General features: G+C 36.2%; 1 protein-coding gene across 2 annotated transcripts in view; it reads left to right on the top strand.

Moving 5' to 3' along the window:
- The window catches only part of VPS35L (VPS35 endosomal protein sorting factor like), a 56,669-nt gene that overhangs the window by 21,649 nt on the left and 15,053 nt on the right, over positions 1–19,967 (top strand). For both annotated transcript variants that reach the window (XM_056334484.1, XM_056334485.1), the window contains 11 exons: positions 1,146–1,257; positions 1,464–1,580; positions 1,912–1,965; positions 2,391–2,471; positions 3,338–3,400; positions 4,453–4,538; positions 5,578–5,658; positions 8,103–8,166; positions 10,221–10,319; positions 11,168–11,245; positions 12,388–12,502. In XM_056334484.1, coding sequence (XP_056190459.1) covers positions 1,146–1,257; positions 1,464–1,580; positions 1,912–1,965; positions 2,391–2,471; positions 3,338–3,400; positions 4,453–4,538; positions 5,578–5,658; positions 8,103–8,166; positions 10,221–10,319; positions 11,168–11,245; positions 12,388–12,502 — 950 coding nt within the window. The remainder of the gene's footprint in view (positions 1–1,145; positions 1,258–1,463; positions 1,581–1,911; positions 1,966–2,390; positions 2,472–3,337; positions 3,401–4,452; positions 4,539–5,577; positions 5,659–8,102; positions 8,167–10,220; positions 10,320–11,167; positions 11,246–12,387; positions 12,503–19,967) is intronic.

The following is a 19,967-nucleotide window of genomic DNA, read 5'->3' on the forward strand; positions in this document are numbered from 1 at the left end:
AATAATCTGTCTTAGATGCTGTATAAAGCATTGTAGTTTCCCTTTAAAGTGGAGTTCTGTGGTTTTATGTCTTCTCATGACTGTCAAAATACTACAAAGCAAGAGGCATCAGTATATAAATCTTTAAATAACCTCAGCATGTTCCATGAACTACGTTGTAGCCATCTAAGTGAGAAGTGACAGCCTGCTTCTCTGTATTGCAAAGCATATACCTAGTGAACTGGAAGTACTTGTCTAATGATAAAATGCAAATTCCAGTCAAATTGCGATGGGACCACTAATGCTCAGTCAGGAACACAGAGGATGCTGGGCTATTTTAAGCACTCCATAGAATTTCCCTCAAGGTAAAGTGCCCTATATTCAACTGTCTGTTTCAGCCTAGTGAAGGACACAGTGTTTTATGAGGCAGCTTCTGTGCTAACTCATGGCCGAGTTTGCCCAGAGGAATTGCCTTATGGATGATCCTAGATTTTGTTTCTTATGTTTGCATAATGGTATCAGTAAACTGGGTTATACACAGTAATGCAGTGAGTTCACTCTTCCATCAGTAACTTTGGTTTGATAGTAATACAGATACGGGTCTGAATGATTACTCCTAAATGTCTAAATATGTCATAGTGACTGTTTGGATTTATTTTAATCCTAACAATGCAGCTGCTAGAAATTGGACTTTTATAATGCATATATAGAATTATTTAGGTTGGAAAAGACCTTTGAGATCAATGTATTTCAATTCAGTGAGAAAAACTTCAATGAGATTTGCCCTCCCAAAGTATACTTCTGAACTGTAGTTAAAAAGAGACTAAGCTTCTAAATGTGTCAGCTGCTCCTGGTTTACTTGATCTTTCTAGTAAATACCTGATAAAATGCTGGCTTCAAAAAACCCTGTGTGGAACAAGGATTCTACAGGCTGAGTTACCTTTTCTGTATCTGATGGCTTAATATTTTCTTGGTTTGCTTATGCACTATTAATCTTCATCAATGCAAGCTCGATTTGTGAGGTTTTTTCTTCCTTATCCCCTTTTTTAAATTTAGAATAGATACTGGACAGTTGTTAGTCTGAGAAGTTCAGATTGATGTAAATGAAGGGACAACCAAATTTTTGTTATGTTGAGCTGTATTGATTTGTGTTATGTTCATTGTAGTGCTTTGCTGTTGAATTCAGTAATGTCAGCATTCAGAGCAGAGTTTATTGCTGCAAGATCTATGGACTTCATTGCCATGATTAAAGAGTGTGATGAATCTGGATTCCCAAAGGTAACTTTCTGTATGTAATTTGTAACAATTCCTGTTTGTGGTCTGACAGAGTTCTTTATACTCTTAGTTGCCTACATAACTTGCACATCATTTAAGTAAAAGGTGGTTTGAGCCAAGAGATCTTTCTGCACAGTGTACCTGCTAGAGCAGTGTTGGACAGACATGCATCTTCTCTTTTTGATTTAAAATTTCTCATTAACTTTCAGCATCTCCTCTTTCGCTCCTTGGGATTAAACTTGGCATTGGCTGATCCTCCTGAAAATGATCGCCTTCAAATATTAAATGAAGCCTGGAAGGTGATAACAAAGCTGAAGAACCCACAGGTGAGTTATTGTCCACTCTGTTTCACTACTGTTTCTGCATTTAAGGCAAAATTGTGGGCAGCTGTTCAGTTAGCATATACTTAGCATGACATGGTTTACCTTTTGTAGATGCACACAGTTGCCAAAAAATATGGTGCCTTTTTATGATCCCTGTTTTTCTACTTAAGCATAACTTAATTCTGCGTAACATAATTCTACAGAAGAACTTTTGAGATTTGTTCATACCTTATGAGCTAATTGTTTTAAGTGTAATTTTGTTTCTTATGTTTGCATAAGTCTATTGCTCGTAACCTGCTGCAAACACTGGTAATCATAAGACACGTATTCCTAGGATTATATCAACTGTGCTGAAGTGTGGGTGGAGTATACATGCAGGCATTTTACGGTAGGTGAAAATTATTTTATTTCCTTTTGAAGGTTTTCTGATACAGACTAGTGAGTGTATTAGCAGTTTGGTATTAAAAATGGAAAAACTAGGCCTATTCAATATAAGTGTGTAGGACTTCAGTAATGAATGAAAAAAATGTACTTCCTTTCATGAAAGATGAGCAGGGACAAAAGATGTAGCTTTGAAGGAGTCTTCACCACTCCCCAGCACCGCATATTTCTTACCCTTTTTTTTTAATGGAAGGCGGACCAGTTTAAGTAAGGATTTACTGGAGCTATGGCTAAAGTTCCTGACTTAACTAGAGCACAGTAGAAACCTGATGTTTTGGTAAATGGAAGTAAATTATCCAACTGGTTTGCAGTGACTTGATTTCTGTGCTGATTTCATTACTGTCTATTGCAACCTCATTTTTTGCTACACAGAAGCGAGAGGTCAATACAGTTTTGGCTGATGTTATCAAACACATGACTCCTGATCGAGCATTTGAAGATGCTTACTCACAGGTAAGAATTTATTTTGCCAAATCTGTAAAAATCTGATGTGTGTTTTCTTAGATTAAATTAATTCTTAAACATTGCTGATGTCTCTTACCACAAAATAATTATTTTTAAACACTGGCTGTAATTGGGGAAGCCTTTTGGAACAGTGTAGTGCTGTGATTTGTTCCTCCTTTTTCCCCTGTGCATTGATCTTTCGGTTCAGAGAAATGCTAAACCAGAATGATTTACATGTTTAGAAGCAGCAATAGTTAACTCCTACATTGACAGTGGTGTTCTGCTGAAGATTAGTAATCATGGCAGACTGTTTAAACAGAAGTAAACCACAAAGTAATCAATCTCTACTTGGCATTGTTGAGGCTTCAGTAAATTATCATGTCTGGTTCTTGAGACTGCATGCCAGGTGAGATATGGATCAACTAAGAGGTTCTAGAAGGTTTTTGTGGTTATTTGGAGGGTAGATAAAGTGCCTACAAAAGAAGATTTAACAAACTGGTTTGGGATTATTTTTGTTTGTTTATTTGTGGGTTGGGTTGGCATTTTTTTAGTTTAGAGAGCTGAAGGGCGTGCAGACTATAGATCAGAAAAATCTGCCTGACTATATAAAGAACAAATAACGCCTGGGCAGGCTGGTCAGCCTCTGTTCGTATGAGTTCTGAAGAGCATGTTGGAAATAAATCTGTTAAGAACAGCATATCTGTAGTCAATCATGGTTTGGGGAAAGAAATTACATCAATGAATGCTTAAAGTGTCTTCCAACCTAGTTTTCTATGAATAACTAGGGAAGAATAATTTCTGGTGTGAATAGTCTTAATTTAACTTGTGTTACAATCATTCATTTCCCCCCGCCCTGCCTTTTTTTTCCTCTTCAGCTGCAGTCAATTATTCAGAAAGTTATTACCTATATCTATGACTTCTCTCTGCTTTTTTCAGTGGTAAGTGATGCTCTGTTTAATAAATTTTTAAGAACTATTTTTCACTGTTTCTCCAAGAGAATTTACCTGACTTGAGTATTTAGATTGTTTGCAGGGTCACATAGTGAGAGGGTGTTTTGTCAAGTAGATAAGTGCAGAAATGTTTTAGAAACTCTTTGCTGCTACTACTTAAATATTCTTTATTCTAATTCCAATTTTCTATACTTTTTTTTTTTCCTTAGGCTGTTTCTAAGTTGCTTTGTTACTGTGGCATAATTGACAATGGAAGTTAAAATACCATTTATTTATGTGGGTGTTCATGTAATTACTCATAGCCATTTGTATGTTATGATATATACTTAGCATGCTCTATCATAGGGTTTGAGTTTGGTATTGAAACAAAGTGAAACTAAGAGAGGTCAGAGACTGTATATGAGGCAGAGGAAGAGGAACAAAGACAGTGGGTGTCAACGTTCTGAAACCAGTTGAAGAGTAAAATTGAAGGCTGACTCTGTGGGTTTGGAGTCAAGGCTTTTTCACAAATTGCTCAGATAATTCTGAAAAACTTACCCTCGCTATATTCTTGAGGTGATACAGAGACTAAGTATTTCAATATCTTAACAACCTAAACCCACATCTTTGAAAAAAATTTGTGTGTCTTGCACCTTCATAAGTTGCCCAGGCTACACACAAGATAGTTGCTGGTGTGTGGCCTGTTTTCATTGGTTTTAATATCCCACCTTTTCTTCCCATAGATGTCTGAATTTGTCAGGATCTTAAGCTGTTTCAAGTATATGACTGCTTTTAAAAAAATCTGCAACATTTGATCCAAACAGTTCTGTGTTTTATTCTGGATCTCTGCAATCAATAAATTGACATGCCTTTCAGCCTTTGGTGCTTTTCCATTTGTTCCACTCTTTCATCCTTCAAAATTAATTACTATCTTCAAAGATTAATTTTAACTAAACCAGCTATAATTATAAAACTTATCCAAAATACTTATTGTTTTAGTGTGTTGTTTGTAAAATACCTAATTTTACTTGTTTATGTATTTAATGTATTTATACTTTCAGGAGAAATTCCTGCCATTTCTGGATATGTTCCAGAAGGAAAGTGTGAGAGTGGAGGTTTGCAAGTGCATTATGGAATCTTTTATTAAGTAAGTGGAGAATATTGAGATTAAATGCACTCTGGAGGGTCTGGGGAATGTATTGAAAGATTGCTAGGGAAGATGAGTCAGTGTGTAGGCCATTTAGCTTGTGAAGGTGTTCCAGGTTATGGGGGGAAAAAATAATGCCTCAGTTTTGTTAATCTATTGATTGACTGTTTAACTGTTCACAAAGAAAGCTGAAACTGAAGTAAATGTATTGATGCTGGCTTGCTGTGGATTAACAGAATAGTTGTTCTCTGAGGTTTTTAAAAGTTATGTTCCCTTACTTGGTTTATGAAATTATTTCGTATTCCAGCTGGTGTGACAGCACAGAACTGTTACCTTGGTATAATGGAGGAAGAAAGAGCAGTCTCTTGTTATAAGCTCCATTATGCAGAAAAATGGGTATTTCCACAGTTGAAAATTAACTTAAAAGATGAGGGTTCATCTTCAAATATTGTTAAAGTCAGACAGTCCCTTTCTTTTCAAATAATTCACAGGTTCCTTGAAACATTTTTTAATTTTTCACCTTCCCTTCAGGTACTAAGCCCCCACCGCAGCCTTCTCTAGATTAAACAGTCCCAGCTCTCTTGGCCTTTGCTCATTTGAGAGGTGCTGCAGCCCCTTAGCGGTGCTCCACTGCACATGTGCCTCTGTACCTAAATGTGGCGTTTATCCTTTCTGCCTGTCCATCAGTAGCAGAGAAACGGTATTTCTTCTTGGTAGATCTAGAATTGCGTTGTTTTGATGTTCATAGATTGCCTCAATGTATCACTTGTTTAGCTTGTTCTGTCCCTTCAGGAGCCAGATTCTGTGGCTTGGCAGTAAAGCTCCATGTATTAAGATGTTTATTGACTAGCATTTGTTGCAATTATATGTCTGCTAACCATGTGATCTTTGGAGTTCTGTTGGCTAAAAAATTAATATAAAATTTCTGTAGTGTCATACAATGCTGATGATTGGAGTTTTGCATTAGAATAGTATTACTCATTGGTTTTCATTTTGAAAGAGCAGGATTTTTCATCACTTTTTCTAAAATATTTTATAGGCATCAACAGGAATCTACAAAGGATCCTGTTATACTCAATGCTCTTCTGCATATCTGCAAGACGATGCATGATTCTGTGAAGTAAGATTAATTTTACTCATAATATAGTAAATTAATAAAATAAAAATAAAAAATAGATTAATTTTACTCATAACTATAGTTTTTGCAAAGTTTGCTGCTAGGTGTACAGTTTCACATGCCTGAGGCTGTTTGTTTCATGGTGGATTAAGACATGGATCCAGTTAGTGCTGAGGGAAGAGCTACACAGTGAAGTGGCAGCATGTACCATTTACTCTTTAATTACTGCTTTATTTTGAATAGTGAAGCAGAATTTTAAAAGGAAAGTAGCAACAGTTTTGTAGAGTTTTCTAGTGAAGCAGAGACTAAACAATCTTTTTAAAATATTTTTGAGAGTGAAACCAATGTAATCTTTGAGTTATAGTGAATAATAAACTATTTTTGAGATTTAAGTGAAAATGTAGCTATTATAGCACAGATTGCCATACTCAATTGCATCTGGTTTTTTGGGCCTACTTTTTCAGCCATTACAAAGAGGTGTGAAGTCTTTAAAGGACACTTGGAAGGTCTCTAGGAACTTGAGTAGAGGAAGCTAGAACAGAGGAGAAGCTCTTGAACCATCTGTGTCTTTCCCCTAAATCCTTCTCGTCTCTTTTCCCCTTGACTTTGAGTGCTGAGGTTGTTGGGGATCCTGGGTGCGTTGTTGGATCCTCAGTGTTTGAACAGCAGTTGTGCAATGTGGAAAACAGTTGTGGTTGTAGGTATCTTGCAGAAATCACACAGAAATCTCTGTCTGATTGAAAATACAGCCAGAATCACAGTGCTCCAAATTTTAGATCGTAAGAGCAAAAATCTGCTTTTTTCTTCTAGTTTGGGTTGAGTAGAACTGTAGGGGCACAGTTTCTTTTGGCACTCTGAGCCTAACACCTCTTTGTATGGCAGACGCTGTAAAGGAACTTGTAACTGTTTCGGCCTTGATATGCCATGAATGCAAGATTTATTGCCAATAAAGAAATCAGATTTGGCATGTAATTGCAATTTATACTGGCTAGAGTGCTTTATTTTGGGTTAGAGCACCTTATTTGGCTGTATGTTGCACTAAAAGCCACTTCAACCTTTAAACAGAAGAATATATTGAAGCTAAAATAGCTTATTTAAAAAAATTAAGCAGTTTATGGCAATCCACATTTGGTGCTTCCTCTGACATGTCGCCAAAACAATTTGATACTTCACTGGGATCCTTAAAATCCCTTCAGTCAGCAGTTCTTTTAGCTGAGATAAGGTGGTGTACATTGTTAGCTTGGTTGTGTTGTGTCATCTCTGATTGGCAAATCATCGTAAATTCTACGTATCTTAAAGTAACTCCTGCATCTGTTTTTACACCCTGGTTCAGGAAACTCCCAAACCATTGTGTAGAGCTCGCTGACCCCCGTAACAGCTGTTGCAGGATAACAGCCTTTAGGCTGGTAGGGGTCTGATTCAGAATTGAACTGTAAACCTATAACTGACCCGGAGATCTCATTACAAGTCTTCTGAGCCTTTCAGAGCCCATCAGTTGGCTCTTTTGATTGGCAATGCACTAATGAGCTAATCATGCTGAGATTTTCTTTCCTCCTTTACTGAATTTGTATAATAAAACTATTGTTCTCTTCCCATCTGGTGTCTGAGCTCAGAAATGGGTAACTAATATACTGAAGGTCAAAGCTAGAGCCAAGTCTATAATAGTAAAAGGATTAAACTGTTAATTTAATGTTAGTTAATTGTAATTTAACTTTTTGCTTATCCATTTTCAGTGAAACAGGTTTGACTTATTGGATTTTAATGTGATGTAAATTTGTTTCAAATCAGATTTGGACCCTTGCTGTAGAATTGGTATTAGTGATAATCTTGAAACTTTTTACATATCAATTTAGTTCTGTTTGTACTAAAACATCAAAAAGGCAGCCCTGTGACAAGGTGATGCTAATTATTTTTTAAATTATGTGGCAGGGTTAGTTAAAAAAAACCCAAACCAAACAATAAGCTAATGATGTTTCTAAAATAAATACATTAACTATTACGTATTCTATTGAAAGTGTATTGTAAAAACTTTTCCCCTTAAATAGGAAAACTTTCTTCTAAGAATAGATTTACTAACTTCTTTAGGTTTTTATAATCAGTTCCTACTCAAGTTCTCATGTTGTAACACGAGACTGAAACCATTTGCGTGCTTCAGTAAAAAACATGAGCTTAGCTTCCTTCTCATGACAAAATTCTGTAAAATATAAAGACACTACTGGCAATTTATTTTTTTTTAAATTTCAAATTCAGTTTGGTGCCTGGTTTACTTGATATTCGTATTAAAATTAGGTATTGCTTTATAATTAATAGTTTAGTGGTCTTAGTGTACAATAAACATTTTATATGGACATAACATTATATAAGTTAGCATGTGTCATTTGAACCTTTACAAATAAATAAGATAAAGCAATATTCTAAAATTTACCATATACATTTTTTTCTTCTAGTGCACTAACACTTGAAGATGAGAAAAGAATGTTAGCAGCTTTGATAAATGGATTCATTAAAATGGTGAGTGACAATTGTGTGCAACTGTTGGGGTGTACCTTATAGCTCGGATTTTCCTGAGATCCCCATGAGAAACAGGTGCCTATGTAGCTGAACAGAGACTCTGTCTGACTTGCTTAAGACTGTTGAAAACCCCAACCAGTGTATTTTAGTGAAATAAGTATGTCTGTGTTGAAATAAATATCATACAGTATTGAGGATGACATGATGCAATATGAGATTTTAAAGTGCATGTGTTGTTTATTTAATCATATTTCCTGCTAGTTTTGTAAATCTCATGTAAAACTTGTGAAGTATTTTAAAGCAAAACACTAATGTAGCAAAAAAGCAAAATACCAATAAAACAGCAGTTAAAGTCTTGCCATTATAGCGTCAGAGAAAGCTCACTGATTTATGTGAATGCAGTTCCTGCTACCCAGCTCTAAATGGAACCAATACCAGCTTTAAAAAGCATAAAATAAATATAACTTTTATGTTATTCATATCTTAATTTACAAATAGGATAAATTGTATCATCAAATTAGTAGTCCCACAAAAACTCCAGTTATTTTGTCTTGAAATTAATTTTTAACCTCTTATCCCAATAAAAATCTTTTGTTCTTGTCTGTTGTGTTTGAGATGTCAGGTTGTTTTAGGGAGATGTTCTCAAGGGTTTGGTTTTTTTTGCTTTAATCAGGTACTCTCAATGCTTGGCTTTTCTTTCACATAGTCAGAGCTGACAGGCTTTGTCTCTACTTGTCCTCTTTGTTCTGTGTTGCAATTCTATGAATTCATCTCTAGATGGTTGCTTTCTCTTCAGCTGTAACAATTTGGTATTTAATATGTTTTTAATATAATTTTGTTTTATTAAGCTTTATATGCAATATAATACTGTATAATTTCCTTTAGGAGCATTTTCCACATTGAGTAATATTTGATGTGGCTTTGTAGTCTTGGTTTAGGATGAAAAAAAAATCCCATAGCAGCAAAATGACTGGTTATAAGTTTTAAACCAGCACACATGAAGATGTGGAAGGAAAAGCAGCTGTGATAGTCATTCTTGAAGTCAGGCTTTTTTGTGGAAAATTATATATTTTCAGAGAAGTTTTCTTGAGACTAGGACTCAAGAATCAGCGGTGGCACAAATAGAGGAAAGGCAAAGGCAGTTGTCTGTAATATAAGAAGCAATCCGTTGTTTTCTGGTGCAGTTCCTTTGCTCTTTTGCTGTATGGTTTAAATTTGATTTTTATTTTATTTCTGTAAAAACTTTTTCTGTGTGTGGCTTGAGAAATAATAAATAATGCAGTTTATTTCTACTAGAAAAAAATCTTATTTGAATACATAAATGTAGACTGCCTGGAGACTTTTTCTTGCTAGGCTTTTAATTGACAGCTGAGACACTCCAGCTGACAGCACTTGTTTTTTTAAAATCTAGAGGGTTAGAAGTAGGATGTTCTCACACAAGGGTTGTTTCTTGACTTCTCTTCTTTCCTGCCAGCATGCAAGGTTGCAGGCTTTTGCCATACTATATAATCATATATTTATTAACCAAGCTAGAGGAAAACCTGCTTTTCTTACTGGTATGTCTTGTTAGGAAAATTTCTCCTGGAGGCCCTTTATCAACTAGAAATTACAAGAATCTGAATACAGATTCACTGATCTGTTTCTGTTTTTCTGGGGATTTTTTGTTTTGCTTTTTAAGTATGAACTATGTCTTTGTCCCTGTGCCATAAAGAATCAAGTTATGCTAGTTTTGAAAACACTTCACAAATCTAGGAATTAAATTTTGTTTTCTTGACAAATACTTGATCTGTAAAGTAGAAGATGATGTGGAGTATGGAAAAAAAAAACCAGCAAAACTTTCAAGTTGCCCTGAAGGTTAAGTATGGGAAAGCAGACAGTTAAAAGGACAGAGATTCTCCAGGTACTATGTTGTTGTTAATGGTGGGGGTTTTTTCTTATCAATATATGGGGATGTTGACTTTTGAGTATCTGTGGTTTATCTGCATATGTGTTTATATTTCTTAAAGTTAATGGCCTACAATGGTAAAATCCAGGGTTTTTCTTGACTTTCATAGGTTTCATTTGGCCGTGACTTTGAACAACAGCTGAGTTTCTATGTTGAAGCCAGGTCAATGTTTTGCAATCTGGAGCCTGTTCTAGTCCAGTTGATTCATGTAAGTTACAGTTGATCTACATTATCTTAATGAGTGGGGATATATTTGCCGTTCTCCCATTCCCTGCCCAGATTATTGGTCTGCATCGGAGTAAGTCTGAGGTCTTTTTATCAGGTGTTTTTAAAGTAGGCTTTGATCTTATCTCTCATTTCATCACTTTAAGCTCTCTGAAGTTCTTGCTTGACAGGCATCCGTGGTGTCATTGCAACAAAGAAAACTGGCTATCTTGCAAGAGATTTCATCTCTAATAAAATAAATGGCATTGTTGTGCATTTAGAATTTGGGTTCTCTCTTCTGTAATCCTCCATCCAGAAGAGATTAGACAGTGTCTGGCTGCAGGTATAGGCAGAGCCCTGCTGTGGTTGGGAACGTTAATCTCTTTTCTGTATTGAGTTAGGTGTCAGGTGAGAATTAGCTGCATCCAATTCCTTTGCAACATTGTATCTTCTCTTAAATCCTTTTATTATTCCTTTTATTATTTGGGGATTTTTATGGTTGGTTTTTTTTTTTTTAAATAAGGGTGTTAGCTAGAGATCGTGGGTTTTATGCCAGGAAGGAGGTGATGACAGCACTATAGCTGGGAAGCAAGGGATGATCAGAAGCCTTGAATAAACCAACAAGTCTACCTTCACAAACCTTCAGAATTGTATTTGCTTTAAGGAATGGTCACTAAAATTCTCCAAGTAAAGACTAAACAGTCTGAGAGCACTGTGTTTATTTATCGTGGTCCCTTTTGACAGTTTCTGTTCTGTAAATGCATGCAATAGAACATGCAGTTTGTTACTTGCCACTGACCTAATAAATCTGTGCATTTTTCTTAATGATTTGTTTTTGGGTTTTATGTGTAGTCTGTGAACCAACTAGCAATGGAAACAAGAAAGGTGATGAAAGGAAATCATTCCAGAAAGACTGCTGCATTTGTCAGGGTAGGTCTGACTAAATAAACTTTGAGCCTGCCTTCTCTTAGCAGATAATACTACCTGCTGCCACCGAAGTCTGTAATTTTTTCAAAATGATACGTTAGTATTTTTTGACACTTGATAGTCTCCTTTTCTCTTGTTACCATTGATCTTTACTCTCTAAAGCCAATGGTGTCGTTTAAGAAAGCAAGGACCGAAAGCATTTAATAGCAGCTCTGTGTTAAAAAAGAGCAGCAAGATTGACTCCCTACGCAAAGGAAGGTTCATTGGGAAAGTGCTTGTGTGAATTCTAGAAAGCTCAGCTTTTCAAATTATATTTGAAATAAAATACTTATTTTCTATATAACTCAATCACGGAGAGAATGGGAGATAGGGGGAAAAGAATAAATTTTAATTTCTGTCTCATATCAGTGTTGATGTGCTGAAATCAGTATTTGAATTTCAAAAAAAGTGCTTCTTTCTGCTTTTAGTGCCTCTGAGTCTATATAGATATGGTCAAAAGAGCTTTGAACTCTGCAGAGGCTATGCAGGTTGTTAGTGTTGCCCTCTTCTTACCTGAAACCACAGTCTTCATCTTTATGTGCTGGGGAGGTGTTTGCATATGCTACCGTTAATGAATGGCTTTTTGTTCGTGGCACCTGTGCATGGTGGCCCAGAGAAAGCATAGCTAGTGTGACACTGAGCAGCTTCTGTATGACTGGGTGCTGCTGGCTCCACCTGGGTGTTTGGGCTGTTCCAGTAGGTCTAAAGCTGGAGCACGCTGCACTGGATCTTCTTCCTCCCAAATACACATAACACACCAGCTTTGACCAGTTTGACAGATGGAATGTTCCCAAGGACCAGTAGTCCGCTTTCTAGTTAGATTTTGGTCTTGAGCTGAAAGCTAGTTACCTGAGCAGAGAGGAACTCTGAGCTGGAGTCATAGAGTAAGTTTTGAGCTAATCTACTCATAATAGCAGTAATCAATAATAGTAAATATTGTTATAATTATGGAATTTGACGTTGCTGATTTTGGACTTTGCTTTTTATTGAAAGTCTTTCCCAAAAGTGTTTTACATATTTTGTTTCCTAATTGTGTATAAAATCAGTAATGATTCCTATAACTCTGTTAGGAATTTTCTTCAGTTTCATTTTTTTATTTGCTTTAGGCTTGTGTTGCCTTCTGCTTCATCACCATTCCATCTCTGAGTGGTATCTTCACACGTCTTAATCTGTATCTACACTCTGGACAGGTTGCTCTTGCAAATCAGTGCCTTTCACAAGGTAAGGTATGAATTTGTCTGCTTAAAGGTTCTCTTATTTCAGAAATATTTCTAGCTGTGAATAATAACTTGGTTGAAATCAGAAGTCATAGAAGTATATTTACGATGTAATTAAAATACAGCCCTGTTTCAAGAACTGTTGCAGTGAAAACTTGTCATATTGAAGCAGCTCTTCAATTCTAACACTAATCCTGTGATCTAAATAACCAAGACAGCTAGCTGACTCTAGTTGACATAAGCATGGCTATGAGGTAGGTTGTCCTAAATTACTTAGAAAGTATGGAAGATGTGGAGTGTTTTTCTCCTGCATAATTATGCAAGCACCCTGATCATAAATGATGTGCTTTATTGTAAATGTGGAAAAAGAAACTAGTTCATCTGTGTAGTAGTTCACAGGCTGACAGAATCCTGCAACGAGTGGAAAAGAATTAAAACTTACGTCTGACACCAGAAAGTTGCTATCAAAGCACACACATGATAAATGCTTAGCTAAGAAAATATGCCACTATATCAGAATGATACAATGGCATAATACTAGATAATATGAAGAATGAAAAATACATTTTCTTTTTTGATCTGAATTATTGATTGAACCATGGCCTGAATATGTTTTTTAGCCATCCTGTTAGCTCAGTTTTAAGTAATTGGAAATTCTGACAAAAAGTGATTTGGGGGGAGAAAAAAGTGATTGTGTTCCTGTTCATATCACGAAAGGAAGACAGTTACCTATTCTGGAAGTTTTCTCATGCTTTTAGCTGTTTGCAGTACCTTTCTTTTCCTTTTCAAAGTGATGTCATTCTGCTTTGTTTCACAATTTTAATACTGACTTTAAATGTCTGCTTTCCAATGCTACATGCTTTTCCTTTACACCTTTTCAGTGGAGCTGTGAGAGTAATAAATTGGATTACTTTGTATCATCTTTGTTGTGGCTATTAATTCTTTGTTTTAGCTCTGGTTTCTTCACCAGAGCTTGTTTTCCAAGCTCTGCATTTACCAGTAAGTTCCAGCTGCGGAAACAAGCTGACTTAGGATGCTGATTAAGACTTTTCAGTACAGAGTGACTGTTCTATTTCTTTGTTTTGAATCTGATGCTGCCCATATAGCAAAGCAGAGGGATTTAGCATAAAGCTGGCTGTTGTGTCCAGGTATGTTGTGCAAATAAAAGATCTGCAAAGTCTGTTGTTGTGCAGTTAGTGTTATGCAGTTTCTTTTTAGATAACAGAGTTTACCAAAAATAGACTTGCTTTTTTCTTCCTATGGTGTTTTGTTTAATTGACTAGCTTACTTAATTCTTTATATCAATTTTTGTTATTGCTGCTGTGTGGCAGTGCATCTCTTGTTGGAAGCAAATCCAAAGCAGTTTTTCTGTAGTATTTGGTCTTTGAGGGCTATGCCGTGTCCATGTTGGGGGCAGCTTCTGTGATTTAATAATCTTTCAATCTATAAACTACTTTTTCAGTATTTTTGTGACCCAAGTCTTATCTGAGTGAGATTCCTGGACCCCAACAATTGTCCAGATTTTTCAGTGTGAGAGTTTATAGACATGCACAGCTGTTGTTTGACATGTGAACACTGTGCACTTGCTAAACAAGGATCCCCATTCTGAAATCTTAAGGTAGCAGGTATATGCAAAGTATTATGAATTCAGCCTCTAAAAGGCATATTTATTAACTACTCTCTCCTGAATTTTAGACCCACAAGCTAGAGAGAGCAGCATTTGGTCCATCTCAGCTTTTGTTGAAGTGAAGCATGTGCAGAACTGGTGTTTGGTAACTCACTTTGTTTACTAAGATTTTATTGTTATATGCTCTTTTGCTTCCTTGGGAAAGCTATTTTGGGCATAATTTGTAATTCAGAGACATGTCACTTTCATGAGTGTAATCTAGCATGTGTTAACTAGTTAGGCAACAGTGACACCAGTCTTTTTTTGGGGAACCAGGCATTTTTTGTGAACTGTCTTGTTTATATTCTGATGTATTGTAGTCAGATAACATGTTCTTGGCAGTTACTTTTAACACAGTTTAATCTGTATCTCAGCTGAATGTATTTCACATGTGTAAGAAGTACTGATTAATTCATAACAGCATATTTAAATCCAGTCAGGTAACTGAGTTAACTGATGCCAACTAGACGCTGATCTAATAAAACCAATGCAGCAAGAAGTGAAGTTTTAAGAGTGAGCAATTCAATGGTAGCATTTAGGCTAGGAAGTGAAATTGTGCCTTTTGTGTAACCTTTATTTCATGCTGATTGGAATTAGCTTAATTGGTTTAAAATTGGGAAGAGAAATAAAACTGAAAAGTAATGTACCTGATCTGATAGCTCAGTTAGTAGTGGGGCATGCATGTGTGCATGTGCAGGCAGTTTCTGTTTAAAGAGACCAGCTGTTGTTCTTAGCAAGTTAAATTCTTGGATTTTTTTAAATTTTAAGTTCCTATTGGGAGCCTAGCTATTTCAGTGAGTTCAGTTTTCACTTTAACATACAACAAAACAGAATTTCACAGGATAGACTTCTGTTGGCAACAGGAAGATTTCTCTAAATTGCCAATGTATCTAACTCAAAAAAGAAGTAAAATTACCTGTTAGGGTAGATAAGGAGAATTTAAAATTTTTTTTATTATTATTTTATAAAGAGAATGGTGCAGGTCATTACAGTAAGTAAAGTTTGCTAGTCTGAGGATTGCACTGACAAACTACCAACAACTGGAGAGCCACAGCTAATCTGCTTATAGCTGGAGGAGTTTGGGTTTTGCTTCATTCCCAATCTCAAGAGGCAGCAGCAGTAGGCTGTCAGTCCTAGTGTTTCACTGTTCCAATTTCCTCTATCAAATCAGAGCCTTCCCTCCTGGGATTTGCCACACTGTTAATCAAAGCAACTATATGATGCTTGTTTGAACTCACCCCAAATACTTCAGTATTAGAAAAATGTAATTTTTCTTGGAATAGATTTTCTTTAATACAATGAAATTGGGTCAGAAACATGAATTTATAGCCTTATGGAAAGTCCAGTATTAATACACTGATGGATGTCTGTCCAGGTATGCTATTCAGCATGTATTAAACATGAGTAGTCTCTTTTGTCTCCAGCTCCAAAGAGGTGCTTTAAATAACATGAATCTGTAATTATCTTCAGAATGTTTTAAGTGTTTGTCTGGGCTGCATAGTTTGTACCTCTGGAGAGCCTATGAAGAGCCCACCTTAGAAAGGAAAATGCTAGATTTTACAGAGATGTGCTTTTTTTTTTGCTGCTTTTTTTTCCCCCCAACTGAGCCACAGAACGCTGCATGCTGCCAACATAGAATAATAAATTCTCATCAGTCATGCTTTCTGTCGTAGGGAGTGCTTGGACTAAATTGAGATTAAATGCATGCTCCATTGTGTCACCTCTGGATCTTTGAGATATAGGTATTATTTTAATTGCACATATTTCCTCCCTGTGGAAATGCCTGACAAAGAACAGACAGCATAATTTTTTAATTGTTGGTCACAGCATTCAGCAGGTGGGTGGAGATGACGTAATTTTCTGGTAATGTGTGTTGTGCAGCATTTTTATTTTAAAGGCTGTGAAATCCTTGCCTCGCTTCAGAAGTAACATGCTGAGTGAATAAAGTAATTCAACTGATTCTGTGTGACTAATTTCACTGGAATATTGTCAAATGTAAAACTTCATAAAAATGGAGAGTCTTTGTCCCCCAAAGAACTAATGCAGATTTTTATTTTGTTTAGCAAATGTAGATTTTAATTGTGAAGCATACATGAAACACAGTTTCACTTGTAGATTGTAAAAAGAATATCTTTTTCTACTTCAGAAAATGTTACTTTTCTGTGACTGTTCTCTAACTATGACAGGCTTCAGCCACACTTTGGAGAAAGTATGGTATGGAATATCTAAAAAGCAATTTTTAATCATAGTGTAATAGTTGTTTTAGTGTATTTTCTCAGTAGCATTAGATAGCAATTTTTAGTATTCTTTCCCAATCTCCTAAAATCTTTATAGATCTGAAGAATATAAATAGAGAGAATTTGACGTAAAGAATTTAGAGAGATAAGAGTTTGAAGAGATATTTTCAGTTACAGATTTTGGGACTTCTTGGCTCACGCTTCTCTGGTGACACTTCTCAGTATATGCTGTCTCTGTTATCTTTTTAAATACTGTCTTCCTTGAAAGCAGTAAAGTTGCTTTGGGAGAAACTGATGAGATAGTTTTCCTTACTAGGAATATTAAATGATGCTTTATTTAAACAAATTAGGACTTGTTCGTTTACCTGGGATTTCCACAGTTGGAAACTTCTCCCATTCACTGGGCTTTTTCTTGTTCCTCTCTTTATCCTGGCCAATAGTTTTTCCATATGATTTGAAAGAGATGGCATCTTTTTCTCTGTAAGCTTTTCAGGCTGGTATTTCATATCAGTTTGTCAGTTCTTCAAGTCTGTCTAGCCCATGACCTGTTTTTTAAAGTGTCTAGCAGCATCTCCTAAGGGAACATGCAGGAAACAATAATGTAGGATGATGCTTTCAGCTGCAGGTGGTCTAAATACATCCTTCAACAAAGGCTGCATTTGGACCATAGTATTTAATAAAATAAATGGACCAATCCTTAGGAATTCAGTTTTTTAATCAGTTTTTATTTTTTGGCCTTTGTAACTTCATGTGCCAGTGAGTTCCACAGTTACATGCTACTTTGAAATCTACTACTTAGGGACTTATTTCTGTAGGGTTTTTAAATGTTGGCCGAGTGTTTCAGTGCATGCAGCTGATCTACTAGTGATAATGTAAAATAGTCCGTCATTCTTGGTTCATTTTCTTCATGCTGCCTCTGAGATGGAATTGATACGTTCTTGAAAATTTTGTGACAGTATAGTCTTTTCTAATAAGGAACCAGTCCATGCCTTAGCACCTTTTTAATCTTCCTTTTATCCTTTTGGAAATGGAAAGATCAGGACTGTATTCCAGATGTAAATGCACAACAGCTATGTAAATGATACAATTGACACCTCAGTTTTCCATTACTTTCCTAATGATTCTTATAATTGCATTGCCATTTTGACAGTTGTTTAAGATGTAGTTTTTCAGGAAACCATCTGTAATGACTCCAGAAATCCTTTATGAGTGTAAATAGCCTATATAGAGCTTATCTTTCTACGGTTATAGCAAGGGCTGTTTCTTTCCCCGCATGCCTTACTAATATTAGGTTTCATCTGCTGCTTTATTGCTCAGAATCATGAGATCCATGTGCGATGCTTTGCAGTCACATTCCAGACCAGTCTGCAAACATTGTCACCTCCCAGCTCATCGTAAGGACATGTCTCTGCAAAACCTTAAGGAATGCAGTAGTCATTTCATTCTACTGTGAAAACTTTTTCTTCCCACTCTTTCCCCCTCCATCCTTTATTAAATTACGAATCCTCAGGAGGACTTTCCTCCTTCTCTTTTGTCAGCTTAGTTCTTTTAAGAGCCTTTTGTGTGAGGGACATTGTTGAATGTTTTTTAAAAACCTTAGTATTTGCATTGGCTAGGTCACTTTTAAACACAGACTTGCTGGTTCTTTGGAAAACTTTAGAGACTTCTGAGGAATGCTTTCTCTCTGCAGAAACCATATTGACTCTTCAGTGCTGTATCATGTTTTTCCATGTGTCTGCTTGTTTGATTTTGGTTGTGGGTTTTTTTTTTTCACCTTATAATGGCCAGGAGAAACCACAGTATTTAACTATAGTATTTATTATTTCAGAGTTTCCAGTATTAGTAATGGAGCTCTCTTTAAAGACTGCTGATACTTTACCTCACAGTCTTTAGGGATTACACAGAATTTAGAGAGGCAGGCTGAAATTTGTGGTTGTTTGGGGTTTTTTATTTAGTGGTTTTTTGGGGGTTTTTTTTGGGGGGGGCAGCAGCATGTGTTGCATTTCCTGATTACAGCGTCAGAATAAAGTACCTTGTATGCAGTGTTCTTGCTCGTACTGTGTGATCTCCCTGTACAAATCTTCCACTTATGTCTCTGTATGAAGTATTAAGGCCTTGCTAACGATCTATAATCAAGCTATTTCTCAAACTAGCACTGGCAAGCTTCATCCACATAATTACCTTTTTATCTGCAGCTATTGCATACTATGAATTAGTATGAAATAATATGAATTAACATAATACATTCCAGTTCACCAAGCAGCAGCACATTCATTTTCTTATTTCACCTTTGTTACTTCAAATAATTCTTTGTCATTTCTGGACTGGAAGTGATGTGTAGAGGATTTTAAGATAGAATGTTCATAGCTCAAGGGAAAAAAATGCATTTCAACAATATGGCAAAACTCTCACGGTGACCTCACCAACATGGGGAGGAGTTCCAAACATTTGCAATGCTCGGTTGTCAAAACAGCAATGCATTAATTTATTTAAGGGGGGGGGGGGGGGGTGGTGGTGTGTTGGGGAAGGCAACAAACCCCCCCCATGCTTGCTTCCCATTAATTTTTTTCACTGGTGTACAAGGCTTCATTAAATTTCCAACATGTCAGATGTGGAAGCAAAATCTTCGGAGTATTAAAATAGACTAAACAGTGTTGTAGGACACGAAGGTGATGTGGAATGCAGAAGACTGCGTACGGTCCCTGGTTTTGTCCTTCGGGTGGACTTAGCCTTGTGTAATTGTATCCGTGACTAAAAATAGTTTGTGTAGGTATGTCAGGCTCTCTTTTGCTCTTTGAAGGTGGACTTAAGGAGCTTAATTGTTTTCCCATCTCTAATGTCTTTGTTCCTCCTTGGCTTTTTGCCTGCCCAAAATCTTAAATTGCTACAGCAAATACAATGTAAGCTTAATTTTTCTGTGTAGAGAGATAGATGTATAGAATTATATGGAGGCACATATATTTGTGTGTATAATGTGTATGTATAATGAAATGTGTGCGTGTACATCCAGTCATGAATTTGGACAATAGCAAAACATTCCACCCTAATTTCACTTGCTTTTCCTGTAGGAGAGCATTACTGAAATGCTGACATGAATTTCCAAGTTTTTGTAGCTTGAAGGTCAGCTTGTATGCTCAGGGGAAAGATTTATAGGATTACGGTTGACCAAAATGAAGGAGCTGCTGTGAAAGGATAAATTCAGCGAAGTGTGAAGTATGTCATGTTCAGAGCACTGCACAAGATATTAACAGCAGTCTGGGAAGACTTTATCATGATGATTTGTTGTAACGTGCAGCCTGCTTTGCCCTTATCCAACTTAAGAGTGGCTCACTTTAGAAGCAGTATCGTACTTTAGGCAGTTAAGAAAACCCACCCTTCACCGGAAGAAGCCTTTTTTATCTATCTTTTTTCTCTGCTCCCTCCCCCTTTTTTTTTCTTTTTTTTTTTTTTAAATCAAGAACATAACATCACTGTGGTTTTCAGTGCTTTGTAAGTGGTTCCTTATACCTTTCAGAAGCCAGGAAAAGCAGGTGTATGGTTTTCTCTTGAAACATCTCTATGCGATA

This window comes from Falco biarmicus, chromosome 4 (genome assembly GCF_023638135.1).
Source record: "Falco biarmicus isolate bFalBia1 chromosome 4, bFalBia1.pri, whole genome shotgun sequence".
NCBI lineage: Eukaryota > Metazoa > Chordata > Aves > Falconiformes > Falconidae > Falco > Falco biarmicus.